Source organism: Hylaeus volcanicus, chromosome 3 (genome assembly GCF_026283585.1).
Source record: "Hylaeus volcanicus isolate JK05 chromosome 3, UHH_iyHylVolc1.0_haploid, whole genome shotgun sequence".
Lineage (NCBI taxonomy): Eukaryota > Metazoa > Arthropoda > Insecta > Hymenoptera > Colletidae > Hylaeus > Hylaeus volcanicus.
The window spans coordinates 19,203,681-19,220,623 of NC_071978.1; the positions used below are offsets into that span (position 1 = coordinate 19,203,681).

Below are 16,943 nucleotides of genomic sequence, written 5' to 3' on the forward strand. Positions count from 1 at the left end.
ATATAAACATATATAAATTGGTTCATTGGTTCTAACCAACATGACATACTCAATCGCGTTTATATTCTGAAACCATTCCTCCTAACGTCATACGAAATACTATACGTAACTTGCAAACAAATCGAGCAGGACATTCGTGAATTTAACATGTTCACGACCAGGAGATGTTTTACGTTTCTAATACCGAGTGCTGACGAAAATAATTCTGAAATGGAATGAAATTTTGAAGCTGGACATGGCAAATTTGTCTCGTTCGGGCGAAGATAAAACTTACAAAATCTGTTTTGAAATATCAATGCTGTACATATGTAGCGTATAAAATAAAAAAACTTTCAGAATTTCCTTATAACCAGGAATAGAATTTGAAGTGACGTGAATTCAGCGGTCGCGAATGTGTTAACAGAATCTTGTACATCCACATATAAATAAATGTGCCAAATTTGAAAAGCGGACGTCAATTAGTACAACCACAAAAAAAAATCATAAAAATTGCCTCGAAAGTGATCAAGGAAGAACTGGGTAATCTCTCAACCCCCGAATGGATGAGTAGCTTAAGACTAAGGCCGATCGCACACGGCGCAACCGATTTGAAATTAGTGTTGCAAAGTGTAGCGTTTGCGCTCTTTGCTTTACCTACTCCGCTATCTTTGTTTTACCAAGATCCATGGTCAGATGCAACTACTTTCAGAGTGGTTTGTTTGAAACTGGTTCGGTTGCTCCTTGTGCGATCGGTCTAAAACATCACAGGATAGTTGACAATTGATTTCGCCGCGGGTTAATTACGAAAATAAACAGTAGAGTAAGCAAAATAGGGGGGAGGAAGACATGACGCGTGGAGCAACACACGTCTTTCGCTAGGGTAGTGGCAATGGCAAAGGACAGCCGCGGGCGGATCTACGCAGCTAGCAGAATCCACCCCCGCAAGGAATATCTGGATTTCCCTCCTTCCTCTCGATTTTCTTCCTTCGGCCGAGTTCTTCGTTAGCGGTTTCGAGGGTAAAGTACCGTGGAGTTAGCTAATTGGTTGAACGCCTCGGGCGGCTACTTCAGGAATCCATGAGATATCCAGGGAACCCTTCGACCGATGCCCCCCGCCCTCCCCATCCCACCTGCCCCCATATTTCCTTCGCTCGAACCTTTGGTCCTGGTTCCCTATCTATATCTTCGCATCTGAAACGACGCGAGGAAGAAGGAGGTGTAACTATATACTTTCTTCGAGATTACGAAATCGCGTTTTCGGTGTTCGAAGGGAAAAGCCAGGACGATGGCGGCCGGAGCAACGTGGAGCGCGGAGGGCGACAGAGGAACGCTTCGAGGACATTCCCGTCGAGTTTATCGCGAAAGTTTTCGCCAGTTGTCCGACGAGGATAAGGACGAAATCCAGAGATCCCGCGCGGCGACAATGAGGACTTCTCTAGACGATATCCTACGATCGTAATATAGTGCCGTCGATTCCAACGGCGAGAGGATGTCCGCGAGATACCGCGCCCGCTGTTTGCTGGTTTTAACGTCCGCTCTTCGTTGGGATTTTACGCGATCGTTGCGGGTAACAGATGTTACGTCGGCGCTGATTTATGGATCGTTTTGATTACCATTAATGACGGAGTGTCGTACAGGCTCAACGAAATCGGCGTGCTGTTGCGTAGGCCCACCCGTTACGTGTACATATCTATTGTATTTTGTACGTTGTGTCAGGTACTTCTATTTACCCTGAATTATAATAACGTACAGTCAATCCAATAAGTATTCGTACCCTCAATGCCTCTCTTTTTCTTTGTTTAACCCCAATCACTGGCAACTACGAGATGTCTCGTAGTTCAAATTGATTGAAATTATTCAAGGGATAAGTTTATAGCATTTGGAGTCACGAATTATTGCAAAAGAAGATCGTAAATTTTCTTTTGAAAACATAAATTTAATATCGCTTTTTATTATCAAAATAATAATCTAGATTACACATCTGTATTAAATCTTGACGCCTATAATCTAGATTACACATCTGTATTAAATCTTGGCGCCTAAGACAAAACGCTTGTCTGGCAGTGAATGAGTCTAATCTACTGTGGCGTCCACGAACAGCCGCCACATCCCTGTAGTTCACTTTCTAACTTTTTCATTTCCACTTAACATTCCTAAAAGCTTCATTCAGCCTAACATTCCTAATATCACTTTTTATTATCAACATAATAACCTGCATTACACATCTGTATTACATCTTGACGCCCATGGCAAACGCTTCAAATTTGTCTGAAAGTGAATAGGTTAATCTACTGTGACGTCAACGTGCAGCCGCCACATTTTTACGATAGCAGCCTACTGAGCCATACATATACATATACAATGCACCACTCCACCCACCCTTCCCCCAAACATTTTTCTTTTTAATAATGGCAAAACTGTCAAACATTCAATTAAGAGCGAACCCGAAAGCCTCTGTGAAAAAGTTAATTAAAACTTCGAATCCAAAAAATCAAGAAGTCTAATACAAATAAATCAGAGTTGGCAACCATCACTTTGTGATTGTTAGTCTACGCATTTTTATCCATTTATAAGAACATTAAATGTGCAAGAAACTACAAAACACACACAGTATGCAATAATATAAAAAAGTATAAAGAGTAAAGTTTATATTAAATATAATATCTGCAGAGTAAAATAAATTCCTATTTAGAATCCTGTTTAGAATATTTCTCATGGACGTTATGCTTCATTACTTATTTAATAATTTATATTTTCCTTGTAATTTCATAAATATTTTTACTTCCAATAATAATTTGAATAAGTGATAAAACTCGAATCAAATTTTGGAAAAATCGGAATTATTGGGTTGCCGAACTTGATTTGTCAGCAGCTGCGAAATGGTTAAACAAGGATTACGTTGATTTCCTTTTTGTTCAGGATCTGATAATTGCGAAAATCACGCTGAATAAAGCAAAATAAAGGACCTGCAATATCCTGCAAAAGGATCTGCTTGTATCCGCTTCTCTATTGTACCGCCTAAATGTGTTTTATACGGTTTCAAGGTACACAAGATTCTATAATGATTCTTCACAAAAGAATACATCAAGAGACGTCAATCGAAGCAATATGGACTTGGTCGAATCAACGAAACGAGAAAGATACGATATAGAAATTCAAACATATCTTGAAATGTTTATCGAATTCACTGTGTTTACGGGGAAAGCAAATGTACGAACGAAAGATTTTACCGGGAGCCGTTTTAATCGAGGACCGTGCGATGCATTTGTATAACTTAATAATCATCTACCTGCCCAGAACGATATTGAAAAGCACAATTGCTGATTCAATCTATAGTAAAAAGAGAACCGGGAGCGGCATAAATTTCGACGCTTTACGAGGATTTCGATGAACAATCTGCACTCTGCCATGCCAAAATATTCATTATCACGTTTGAAGATTTCTAGTTATTTACACCGTACACGCTGCAACAAAATACAAAAGCAGCTCTTGCCGAGAGACACTGATACGCTTATCACGTAAAATGGTCGTGTATTAATTCCTGCTTGAAAGGATCGGAAATTATTTGTAAACGAGATATGGACAATGTTCTGTCCTTTCCTATTGTTACAAACACATAAATATAATATACAGAGTGTTCCGTGTAGTATTATTTTCTTGGAAAATAATGAAGGCATCGATTTCATTTCTACTACAATTAAGTGACACAGGCGAGCTATAATTTAATACTATCTTCTATCTAATAAAATTTAGGGCTCTGTATCCCCCCTAACAGTCATCCCAAAATGGGTTGCATCCTAAAAAAATAGCCTCCCAGTACCATCTGATTACAGAAAACATGAAGTCGATATCTTCTTCAATTTCTGAGAAAACAACTTGTAATGCTAATCACGGAACACCCTGTATATGTGATTTAAGCGAAGACAATAATTATTTTCATAAGTATTACAACATTCAATTGAAAATTTTTAAATAAATTGTTTTACATCCTGCTTGAATGAAATATTATAATATATCAGTTCACGAGAATATTTCGTTATTTATTTGCACCTTTTGACAATACCTATTGATTTGTCCAATGATATTGCATTTCCAAGTATTATTATACGAGTACACACATATACGTATATGCTTGTATATGTTTAATTAAGAAGAGATAAAAGAAGTGTCGGAGATGTTAAAGTATTTTAATTGTTTATCTTTTTTATAAATTATACTATTTCTTTATGTCTTTATTTGATACCACTAATGATGAAATAGCTAACGTAAATAATACCGATATTTCATAATGCACTAAACATTGAGCCAATTTATTATGATACCTTTTTAAAGAAGCAGTTCTAAACGTTCTTTATTTCTTGTAAATAGCTACACACTCACTTTTATATTTCATAAATTAAATAAAAAAATAATAAAGAAAAATTACATGTTTAAACCACAAATAAAATAAATTGATTGAACTTTTTGTAATTATAATAATATTTAATTAAAACTAATTTTGACGAAAACTGGTTTGGCTCAGCTTTATCTAAAGTACGTTAATACATGAGAATTAAAATAGTAGAAATGATTTTTTAAAGACCAAATTGAATATTAATTTCCAAAATTTTCAGAGGGCGCCAGCTAACGGTTAACTTTTCCCTACTTTACCATCAGTTCCCAAAGACAGACAATATGTGCAAAATATGTAACGAACATGGTTAATAATGCTTAAATTCATTCTTAGATATATGAAAACGTAAGAGAATACTTTTTTATATATCAGAATATTCTAAACATCGCTAAAGAAATTTTCTGAAAATCAAATTATCGACAAACGGTACATGTATAACGAATGAATCTAACTAAACTAAAAAATTAAAATCACTCATAAATTATATACGTTTAAAGAATATTATAGACGAAAACACTAATTATTATCAGTCTGCCCAGTAATATAAACTTTATTATTATCGAATATTACTTCTCGTATTATTGATAACGTTGAAAATGACAATATCGACAAATGAAAACAGCACAACAAAGATGGAGACGCTATTGGTTACGGATACGACCAATCGCGGCGTGCAATTCACCTAAACCCGACAGAATGCGCCTAAAAACGACCCCAAGATGTTTGAAATCTCATAATACTATATTTGTTACTTTATGTATTTAAGTAGTTTACACACGCAAATGATTATTGTCCACTGAATTATGAAAACTTGTATTCAATAAAAGTATGACTAAATAGACTAAAAATAAATTTTCAATAGGGCAAAGGAAGATTTTTAAATATGCTTTTACATATAACAACTGTAATCTCATTGAGTATTTGAAAACGATCAAGACTTGTATCGTCTTTGTATCTGACTTTTTCACGAGAACAAATTAGACAGTGAAGAATAGTTTCGAAAGCTAATAATATATAAACTATTCCACTTACCCTGCAATCAAGCTACACGTACGATGTATTTTACAAACGGCAACCATCATGGCGGCGTTGATACCAGTTGGCACAATACACCCCCTCGAATTTCAATCGGTGACCTGTAAACAAATCAATGAAAGTTGAAATCAAATTTATTGAAACAAACACAGCTATAAAGAAACTAAACACAATCGAACTCCAAATAATTCGCGAAGCTTCTTCAAAGAAGCATAGTATCAATAAAGAGAGAGAAAAAAGCGTGAAACCGATCAAACTTTTCTTATGATTCCAATGGAATTTTTAAATAAAAATATATCCATATTAAATGAAAGTGTTGATAGAGAGTTAATGAAAGTAGTAATAACGATTAGATGGCAGTAGATAAACTTGTAAAGAATACTTACACACTTATTGTTAATTAGTCCCAATAGTTGCAACAGGTCTTCTCGCGCCAATTTCCACAGAACGAATGAGTCGCCCTCTCGACTTGCGCCACCAAGCGGTGGATGAGTGAAACTCCAAACTCTCATTGGAATTTATATTTGTATAAGAAACGTTGAATGTTGTTGATCCCCGAGTCACGAATAACCTTATTGATATAGGATCATCCTACGGTCACAAATTCTATGCTTTTGTCTTTCCATATACAGTAACTTTAATATCTGGACACTTCGCAATTTTTGCTTGATTTAATGTTTTAACTCAATATTTATTCATTACTTTATCTTTCATCTTAGGCAACGTTATAATGGGACGAAGCAGACATTGGAAAATGCCTGAATAGTAAAGTTATTCACTGGATCTTAAGATAAACTAAATGTGTCATTGAATTCATGAGTACCTTGTTCAATGCAATACCTTAATTTTAGAATTATAACGTCATTTAATATGTAAATACATTAACTTAATTATACAAAAACAGAACACGGAAATTTCTCATTTGCTATCGTTTCATACTTCAAGGATTCAATTGAAATCGGTTTACAGAGCCAACGTGCAGAGAGTGTGTAGAGAAAGTACTATTCCTCACATGGTCGGTAATTTAGTTCGCATACCTGCACTATTAGTCTTATCGATAATGAGTACACATTATCTATAACAATCAAACCAAATGAAAATATCACAAAATAAAAATCGTGCAATTCTTTGAATTGACTACAACGATTGTCCCGTTTGAAATCATTTTGAAAAATTAAAAATGTAACAAATTAAGTAAAACGATTATGAAATGTTACATAATTTATATGATATATTAATATAAAGAGTAAGCCAAAGAAGGCAAGGATATTAAGATAACAATATAAACAGGATGTCAATTTTATGTAATTCCATAAAATCTTGTTTTTACCATCAACGGATGACGCATGCGCAAAAGATTCCGGACAATCTAACCAAATCTAACAACATTGAGACAATCTACGACACCGTGAACTGTGACAAACTGACAAATAACTGATTCGCGTCATTCATGTAACACGAGGAGTATTTGAAATTGTTTTGTTAGATGTTCGAATTGCTCTTACAGTGATATACATATAAATCTAATACCATGAATAAATCAATTTTTGCTGTCTTCTTGTTAAGTTTACTTATTACCAAAGGTACAACAACAATTCGGTTAACATCATTTAAAAGGGTGTGGTTAATATTAACATGAGTTCATGTATTTACATCATATCATGTATTGTATTTGCAGGAAACAGTTTATACTGCTACAGATGTAACAGTAATCATCCTGGGTGTGGCACACCCTTAAATTGGTTATGGTATTGGGGAGAAACCTGTCCAGAATACGATGATAAATGTGTGAAAATTATTGAAAGAAAAGGAGGTATGTGGAAACATCTTTTAACATCAGACATTAAACACTTTTTGTTAGTTTGTACAACTACATCACTATATGTGTTTCAGCTGAAACTATTATAACACGAGAGTGTCTGAGCTCTGTTCGTAGCTTTAGAACAGACATTCCTGCCGATAGGTATGAAGGCTGTCGACCTGCTGCTAAGGATGTTCGATTAGGACATTACGTAAATAATAGCATCTCTCAATTAGATATTCATAGAGATTATTATGACGAAGTAACATGGTGTTTCTGTTACTTCGATCACAGATGTAATAATTCTACTACTATTACTGTTTCGACATTATTATTGTTTATAGGTATTGCAGTACAAAAAATTTTTATTTGAAATAGTCACTAAACATCATAACATCATCTTTGAAATATTTATATTCTCAGCTTACTCAGGTTTAGTTTCTAATTGGCTTACTTTCAAATCATTAAATTAAATAAAATTCGTTTATTTAGCTACTTCAGGTGACCCTTGTACAATATTGAAAAATAATTGCAATTCTACTATTTCTCTTAAAATTTGTTACACTTGTATATAGTGTAAATAAGGATTTCAAATGAAAAATGTTATTATACAAAACAAAATACTAATAACAGTTTAATGAAAAGTCTAGCGGAACTAATAGTTATTAACAAATTTGTTCATGATTCATAGCCTAAGTGTAATATAATCATTTCATGGAAACAGTATTTACATACTAAGAAAGAATATTTAAACAAATGTTTAATTAACAACACTAATTTCGTATGCTTAGATAGTAAAGTGAAAATAAGTCAACATCAAAATCTATTCTTAGAAATATATTGCTTATAACATTTATTCCATCCAAAAGATCTGATTATACATTTTTAAGTATTACTATTTTTATACTAAATCATAGTGTTAAAACAGTCTTAGAATACTTGTATTTACTAAATATGTACAGGGTATGCAAACACATTGTTACTATACTTCAGAATCATAATTATTATAAAAATTTATTTGGAAAGTCATGTTTATTAAGCCTTTTTTGTATGATTCTGTAAGGACTACATACAAGCCTTTAACGATCATTTTTGCACACTCTGCATTATTTTGCTTAAGTAATTAGCAAATAATGGAACATATTGATCTGCCGTCCATTGTTGCACAAACAAGTATTTTTCAAATTTATATAAAATACTAAATGTTAACTTTTATAATATTTTCTATTCAGAATTTGTAATTGCAATTTGTTGTGTTAAAACTTTAATAAACAATTGTCTCTTGCAATTTGTTCGTTTATTTAGACCTAAGTCTGTCTAATTCTGTGCTTTATGGAATTTGTCACAAACAAATCAAAACTTATTTTAACCTAAATTTTATTACATTCCTATTGTAACATTTTATGAAATGGAAATATTTGAGGGAAATGAATGAGAAATAAATAATTATACAAAAAAATTATCTTTTATTACAAAACATCTTAGAACATACTAATCTTAAATATTATAATCAAATGATAAAAAATAATTCACATTGTTACAAATGTTTTGAAAGTCCTTAAAATTCTTTTAGGTTTATAACTATAAAGGAACATAGAGAACGACAAGTAGTAATGCTTATTCTTCGTACAATTATAAAATTAATACAAATGCTTTATGGTAATAATATCAAAATGAAAAATGAACTGAAAGAATACTGTAAAACAGAAGAGATGCTTGCTGCTGCAATGTAATTGAAATATATTTCTCTTCTTAAGCAGCTTTAACGGTCTGCTCTTGTCCTCTCTGCTGCATGGAAGACTTCTGTGGTGTTTGATTTGCTTCCTTCTGTTTTTCTACTGACTTTAAATCATCCCTTAAAGCTGGCTGTCCTGTAGGCTGAATCTGAATGATTCGTTCATTCTTTGCCCCTGATTCAAGTTCCTTCCTTGGACACGTGATAGTCAAGACTCCATCGGAGGACAGTTTTGATTCCAACTGGTCGATGTTACACTGCTCCGGTACCAGGTACTTTCGTACAAATTGTCTGGAGATCCAACCATGCTCGTCCTGTTTCTCTTCATGCTTGCCTTCGACAATTACATTTTTCCCAGAAACTTTTACAGTTACTTCTTCCGGATCAAATTGTTGTACATCCAAAGTCACTTGGAACTTGTCCTTATCCGCTTGTAGTGTAGACAATCCACTAGATCTTCGATCTAGGCTTCTCTCGTAGGGATGGTATCTTTGAAGACTACGACGACGAGGTCTAAGTACCATAATGTTGGCATCGTAAGGTGCCAATGCAGAAGATGGCAGCAAATCATCAGCAGTCAATGGCAATCCAAAATGCTGATCGAAGAGACGATGGGGCCTCTCCAAATTCTCCCACCAACTGGAGAATAACATAGGTAGCAGAGACATGATTCTTCTCTTACTCCTTTGTGTACCGGCGTCACGATATATGAAGCTTCTATTAAACTAGATGTTATTAACTTGCTGTTTTCTTTCTTTTATTGTTTACTATTTTGCTTTCTTCTTAGCGTTTTAAGTCTCAAACAATCACAGTCACAGTTTTGTACTTCAAACACGGTATACGTTTTACGTTAACGGACGCTACGTGCACAGCTTCTTTAGAATTTCTTCGAAATGGCCGCTATGCACATATATATATATATATTCATAACGCCCAGAGGACGTAGTGGGGGAACCAGTGATGGAACATGCGTCTAGAAACTCTAGAATCATCTGGAAATCGAACCTCCGAGAAACATTAAATTCTCAAATAAATCCCATCGAGTAACATACCTGTGTATATACAATGTATATTTCAGAATACATGATGTCGGTCTACACCATAGATTTCATGTAAAAAATTGTAGAATATATTTTAAGAGATTGTGATTAAACACGAGATGTAAAACGATTTGAATTTTCGCGCACTTTGCAGTGATGAAACATGCGTTCAGAATTATCGGGAAGTCGAGCCTTCTAGAAACTTTAAATACTAAAATTAATTTACGAGCAAACATGCTGATTCAGAATACGCTATTTCCGACTACAATGAATTCGCCTTTACAGAAATACTTTGAAAGGTTGTCCTGTCGATGTCTGAAAACGCGCGAATATACAATTACAAATAAGGATACAAGATATATGTAACACAATTCTAATTTTTAACCGACAAGGAGATGTATATTGTTAATATTTTCAAATTACATGTTTACATAGCGCTGAGTCAGTTTTTTTTTCTATCTTTTTCTTCAGATGAATACCATAATTTTCACTTAACTAAAAGGTTATATCACATAATAAATATTGTATTCAGAGTTTTAAGTATTATAATATAGCAATATAATGATTTTATATGTAACGCAATAAGATTATCAAAGAATGTTATTAAGTGAAATCAGTTTTATAAAATAAATTACAATGAATCCGTTACGTTGCTTATGACAACATACATGCCCTTTGGCAGGACCCATTTCTGTATATATTTTGCTTCAAAATGTACGACCCTCTTTTTATATTTTATAATGCCATTAAAACCGGTATTTAGACCTACCAAACACCTCGATATACATATGTATGTACATAACTTTCAATTTGAGTCAGAGATAGATAAAATCTTTATCTAGATAGAAGTTTTGAATATCAAATAAAATATTGTTTATTAGTAACAAATAAAAGTTGAACTATTCAATCGAATAAACATCGTAAATAAATCGTTATACGTTGATGTTATTCGTATTTATTATTTGAATAAAATTTTGCCCATCTTCGAATTTGATGTTTTATTCTAAATCAAAGTATAAAATAAAAATAATGTAGTAATAAATAAAATCGTATATCATTTAAAATAATACGTAGTCAACAAAATAAAATAACATTTTGCTACATTAAAATATTAATATATAAATTACTTCTACAAGAATTAAATAATATACAATTTCTCAGACAAAAAATCACTCAAAGGATAAATAATATAATAAAAATACTTATTAGATTAGGTGGAAGTATTTTTTGTATATCATTTAATTTGGTTATTTTATTATTTCAATAAAACGAGATTTTCTAGGTATGATAAATAAAAATTTGAAAAAGCCTTGAAATTAGAAGCGAGACAAACAAAAACAATTATTCCTCGAAAAGAGGATATTCAACGCAAAAACGAATCGATGTTACAATGTAGAAATAAATGACTGCATAATAAATGACATATGAAATTAACGAAATTAAATTTTTTACACAATTATCGTGCATAATATTAGAGATTTATACATATTTTAAATAAAATACTTTAGTTTGTATTTTTAAAAATTAGACTGAATTCAATAACGTTCGTTATTTATTTAAAAGGAGCTTCAATTGATACGTGTGTGAGCTATACAACGCTCACTCAATAGTCGCTCGGCTCGTTTCTGGAACCCTCTAGAAACGTCGTGACATGCGCGAACTGTATATAAGCAGCCGGCGTCGCCGGCACCGGCAGTTCTGCAAAAGCAACAGAGAAGTGAGCATCGCAAATTCGAGCGAAGTTTCAGTGCTTGATAAAGCAATTCTCAAGTGAGATTCTTTCTGAATATCGTTACCAAGTTAAATAAACAAGAAAATGTCTCTTGTACCATTGCTGTTCTCCGACTGGTGGGAAGATTTGGAGCGTCCGCATCGTCTCCTGGACCAGAACTTCGGTTTGGGCCTTCATCCTGAACAACTGCTGACGCCAAGCCGATTGGAATTGTACGTGAATCCACGAAGAAAGTCTCCTGCGTACTACAGACCGTGGGCTGACTGGCTTCGTTCCACCGACACAGGATCTTCAACCGTCCAGGCTGACAAGGACAAGTTCCAAGTTGTGCTCGATGTCCAGCAATTCGAGCCAAACGAGATCGACGTTAAAGTTGTTGACAACTTCGTCGTCGTTACTGCAAATCATGAAGAGAAACGCGACGAACATGGCTGGATCTCGCGTCAGTTTGTCAGGAAGTACCTGATACCCGAACAATGCGACATCGCCCAGGTGGCGTCGAAGCTGTCTTCCGATGGCGTCCTTACCATCACCGCGCCGAGGAAGGATCAACCGAAATTGGAAAACGAAAGGGTAATCAAAATCGAGCATACCGGCAAACCAGCGGTCCAAGCCAAGCCGTCGAAGCAACAGCAGCCAAAGCAGAGCGAGGAGAAGGCAGAAAAGTGAAGAGGTTCCACGAATAATTCTACCATTCATTATATTCCTACTTATCATATTCCACTGTTCATCGTTAATTACGGTTAAATTTCCTATTAGCATTTCTCGTTATCAAGATATCAGTGTTAGGATTAAAAAGTACATTGTATAGTGTAGCTCCTACATGTTCGTTCTTTGTTCCATACATTATTCGATTCAATAAAATGTGATGGTATGTATATACGTATACTCACTACTGCCGATATTTAAGACTTATGTATGTGATTTTTTTTTTATTTTAGTAATAAATTTCTAAGTAATTAAATTTTGCCCTGTCGATTTTACCTCTCATATATTCCAACCTAAAATACTTCCCGTAGCGATAAGATACAAAGTTAAGTTTTTCATGCTATAGATTTGTATACATTTTTATTTGAATTTTAAAACTATTTTTCTTGCGATATTTCGAGAATTTTGTTCGTAAATAAACGATTGTTGCTGTAAATGATTCTATTAAAAAAAGAATAGAAAAATACTTAGGTAAATATAATATTTACAGAATTTATGAAATTTACTTCGACTAGTTTAGAAATATTTCTGCTTTTGGTTTCTGTTTTAACTTTCTTACTTCCAATCATGTTTAAAAATATATTCATAGAATGATACGATACATATAGCAATAATTACTTAATATAACGAGAACAATCAGGACTTCAAATTCACAAGAGCTTTTTTTCATATATGCTGAGACTTCTAAAAAGGTAAGTTGCGCTAACCATTGCAAATTCTCAATTTATCCACATACTAGAAGTTTATATGATAATTATTCTTTAAAGTACAAAATCATAAAATTCGTTTCTTCTTCGTAATGTTGTATCTGTGACTATACCGTAAGAATCCTATAAATGAGGTTATAATACCAAACTCTCTTTCTGGAATGTTCTAGGCGTTCTTCAGGAAGGTTATGTTGCAAACTTCGCGAAATTTCCAGACTGGTTTGACATTTCAGAATTTCGAGACTTTTCTAAAACATATTTTCACTTCGTTATTGATTCAAAACATTTAATTTGAAACTGGGAGAAGAAGTGCAATACAATGGAAATTCAGTCAAGAAGCTTATTTATACCAACATTTCGATCAAAATATTTTTTAATCTAAAGTTGTCCATGTGCCTTATCATTCTTATCAGCTAGCAACGATATTTCGATTTTTCGAATTCTCAGTTATCTTCATCAGTGAGAAAGGGCAACTTGATCATGTTTTTATAAGGGTTTACCTGAAATGCTTAATTTGTTTAGTAAACACTACATGACACAACATTTTACGTTATAATAATCATTAGTCCGATAAGAACATAACATTGTTTTCAACAATGAAACTACTTATTTTGTTAACTCTTCCTTAATAAAGACTTGAAATGAAAAAGAACAATATACTAAAACATCTTAGACATTGTCAAATTGAGACTCAAAATACTTGCTATTGCTAAAGAAGAATTTTTACAAAAGATATTATAACAATTTCGCACTAATTTGTAGTTTTCAATGATCACTTTAATGTTGTTTTAAAAAGAATTAATCATGGTAAATGTTAATGTAACTTACTTTGTTAATTACTTTTAATTAATTAATTACTTTGTTAACTCTTCCTTAATAAAGACTTGAAATGAAAAAGAACAATATACTAAAACATCTTAGACATGATCAAATTGAGACTGAAAATACTTGCTATTGCCAAAGAAGAATTTTTACAAAAGATATTATAACAATTTCGCACTAATTTGTAGTTTCCAACGATCACTTTAATGTTGTTTTAAAAAGAACCTCTAGTAACCTAACTAACCTCTAAATAACCTCTAATGACAGTTTTCCTCTTTATAAACGTTGTAGAGACAAAGTAAATCAAATACGAAACAATAAGGGATAATTGTAAAGGTAACATAATAAAGATTAAACGTTTATTAATTTTAACAGTATATTTATTTAGTTTACGCAAATGAATTGTTTAATACAGATGCTTGTACTATATAAAAACGATGCTTGATATCTACAATGTTCTAAGGAATAGGATGAACGATATGAGGAACATGAAAATACTAAACACATTAAACAATACAAAATGCAGTCGGTTTATCTCTCTTAATTCGATTGACTAGCTCTCAGTTTCTCAGGTTCTTCACGATTCTCTTCTACCGGCTTCTTTTCCACACGTTCAATTTTAAGGACTTTTTCTCGCTTATTTTCGATGGCTTCTGGTTTCCTTGGTGCTGTTACTGTTAGAATACCCTCTGGAGACAAGGTACTCGTCGCTCGTTCAGGATCACATTGATCTGGTATTAAATATTTTCTAACGAAATGTCTCGAGATGATTCCGTGATCGTCTACTTTGTCTTCGTGTTTTCCTGCAAAAGAAAATTACAGTTTGTCAGTAAACAATTATAATGCAACGTTGACAACGTTTGACAACAGTAATTTTCGTTATTACAAAAGTTCTTTCCAATCATAATACCACGCCATACGAGTACGATTACATTTTAACCTTGAATTCTTTCGATCGACATTACGTATATTTTTGGAAAATTTATAGAATGCAACAAGCATTGAAAAATGATGTTTTAATACTGAATTTTAATAATATAATTACATAAGAATGCGTTGAAAAAGAAATATTTGGAATGCCGGTCGTATTCACAAAATTTTTCATACTATTGTAGAAAACATGTCACTCACCCTCCACGACGATGTAATTGTCGACGACTTTTACATTTACTTCTTCAGGTTTGAACTGTTGAACATCAAGTGCAACACGGAACTTGTCTTTGTCACTCTTCACTATAGACGATCCCCTTTCTTCATCTTCATCCTTCATCCAGTCTATCCATGGTTGATAATAATTGTACGGCGATCCTCTGAACGGTGGTCTGTCAAATACTGATGAAAAAAATTGATCCGGTCGCAGTGATCTCGCAAAATGCTGGTCAATTAACCGGTGAGGATGATCTAACGCTTCCCACCAATGAGAGAATAGTTTTGGAATTATTGTCATTCTCGACCTCATTTTTTTAGTGTTTTTGTATGCAAATGCAAGTTTAAGAAAAAACTTTTAATAACAATCTTTGTTAATAGAACGTGCACGATGTTGATCGCTTGCTTGTCCTTTCGGTACTGGTGAGTCAAGCTGCAACGCAGATTTATATATACCCATGGCACGTAGGTTCCTACATAGATGCGCGGAAGGTTCGAGTAACAGTCGAATGCTTTCTCGAAAATTCTCGAACTACCTTCGATTTCTTTCTAGAAGTTTCAAACGTAATCATCGTACAAAATTCGTCATCTATGTCAGAAGTTCATATAGACAGCTAGCTTTTCAAAAATGTAATTTCTTTTCACTCGTGGCTTTTCAATTCTGAATTTATAGATATTTATAAGAGAATTTAAATTTCACATAAATATTATGTATTATGGTTTAAAAAAACAAACCTGACTTGTTATTTAGGTAACAATAAAACCAAAGAGAAAAATAGTACCAAATTGCTGATGCATATCGTTGAATCTTGATTAGTGGCTATGTGAATCCAACGTAAGTCAATTTTGTTCTCAGGTAAAAGATAATAATGAAGCGAATATTAAAATAAATAGTCTATTATGCTGTTTGGTGAATTATTTGGATAAAGAATAGGAATTGTTGCATAATACATTTTAATTATTAAACAATAATACATAAACATAACACAGACCTCAACAATTAAAAAAAGATTGGTACGTTCACAAAATTGGTAACTTGAGTTATATGGACTTTTTGAAACAAACATTTGTTATGATTTCCTATAGATTTTTAAACATTTCAGTGATATAAAACCTAGAATTAGATTAACATTGACAATTAATTCATTCATTCAATATTAGTATTTCCTTAAATAATCGATTTCAAGTGTTACAGGTTTTCAATTAAAAAAAATTCTACGGTTTCATAGTTAAATTCACTGGGCCCAACACAAATCAAGGTGTATATTGCGTAATATAATCCTCTTTAGAGATTAATATATCAAAATTTTCGTATATGAGAACAAAATAGAATTACATTGCATTAACATACAAGTCATTCATTAAGATCCAACGATATTGCATCAGCCGTATAATACTATTTTTCACTTTGGTTTTATTGCTATCTAAATAACAATATAGTCTATTTTTATCACATCCATGTTACGTATATTACGTGTTGCGACGATGAGTTTAGAATTTTCGGAACCATAACAAAAGGATAACGTTTCGCGACGTTTTGACTTTTATTGAATTTTTTGCTGTTTATAAATTTATAAGGTACCTGTTTACGTTACCTACACACAGGTTATACAGATATTGTTATAAAAATTAAAACAATTTAACGTAAAACCGACCAAAGTTAAAACGTTGAGAAACGTTATATTTTCGTTATCATTTTAAAGATTAGAAAAACGATTCACGTGTCACGTGCATCAAGTAATATTCATAAGTTTCGTAGTAATAATATTCATAAGATTGCATCAGCCTATGAGCAATAGAAATTTGTTTACAATATATCTACTGTAAATCTTTCAAATCACTGAT

General features: G+C 32.9%; 4 protein-coding genes across 4 annotated transcripts; 2 read left to right on the plus strand and 2 right to left on the minus strand.

Annotated features, from left to right (window-relative positions):
- The first annotated feature begins 6,768 nt into the window (after positions 1-6,768).
- On the plus strand, positions 6,769-8,496 carry LOC128873414 (uncharacterized). The gene is made up of 3 exons (XM_054116987.1): positions 6,769-6,990; positions 7,086-7,220; positions 7,301-8,496. Exons 1-3 carry the CDS (start codon positions 6,939-6,941, stop codon positions 7,579-7,581), a joined length of 468 nt encoding a protein of 155 aa, XP_053972962.1. The 5' UTR covers positions 6,769-6,938; the 3' UTR covers positions 7,582-8,496.
- A 158-nt stretch (positions 8,497-8,654) lies between these two features.
- LOC128873411 (protein lethal(2)essential for life-like) lies at positions 8,655-9,841 on the minus strand. Its single transcript, XM_054116983.1, has one exon. It carries the CDS (start codon positions 9,609-9,611, stop codon positions 8,961-8,963), a length of 651 nt encoding a protein of 216 aa, XP_053972958.1. The 5' UTR covers positions 9,612-9,841; the 3' UTR covers positions 8,655-8,960.
- Positions 9,842-11,664: 1,823 nt separating this feature from the next.
- LOC128873413 (protein lethal(2)essential for life-like) lies at positions 11,665-12,679 on the plus strand. Its single transcript, XM_054116986.1, has one exon. The coding sequence runs from the start codon at positions 11,800-11,802 to the stop codon at positions 12,382-12,384; it is 585 nt and encodes a 194-aa protein (XP_053972961.1). The 5' UTR covers positions 11,665-11,799; the 3' UTR covers positions 12,385-12,679.
- Positions 12,680-14,310: 1,631 nt separating this feature from the next.
- LOC128873412 (protein lethal(2)essential for life-like) lies at positions 14,311-15,532 on the minus strand. Its single transcript, XM_054116984.1, has 2 exons — positions 15,084-15,532; positions 14,311-14,755 (listed from the first exon to the last, which is right to left on the minus strand). Exons 1-2 carry the CDS (start codon positions 15,409-15,411, stop codon positions 14,493-14,495), a joined length of 591 nt encoding a protein of 196 aa, XP_053972959.1. The 5' UTR covers positions 15,412-15,532; the 3' UTR covers positions 14,311-14,492.
- Positions 15,533-16,943: the final 1,411 nt, after the last annotated feature.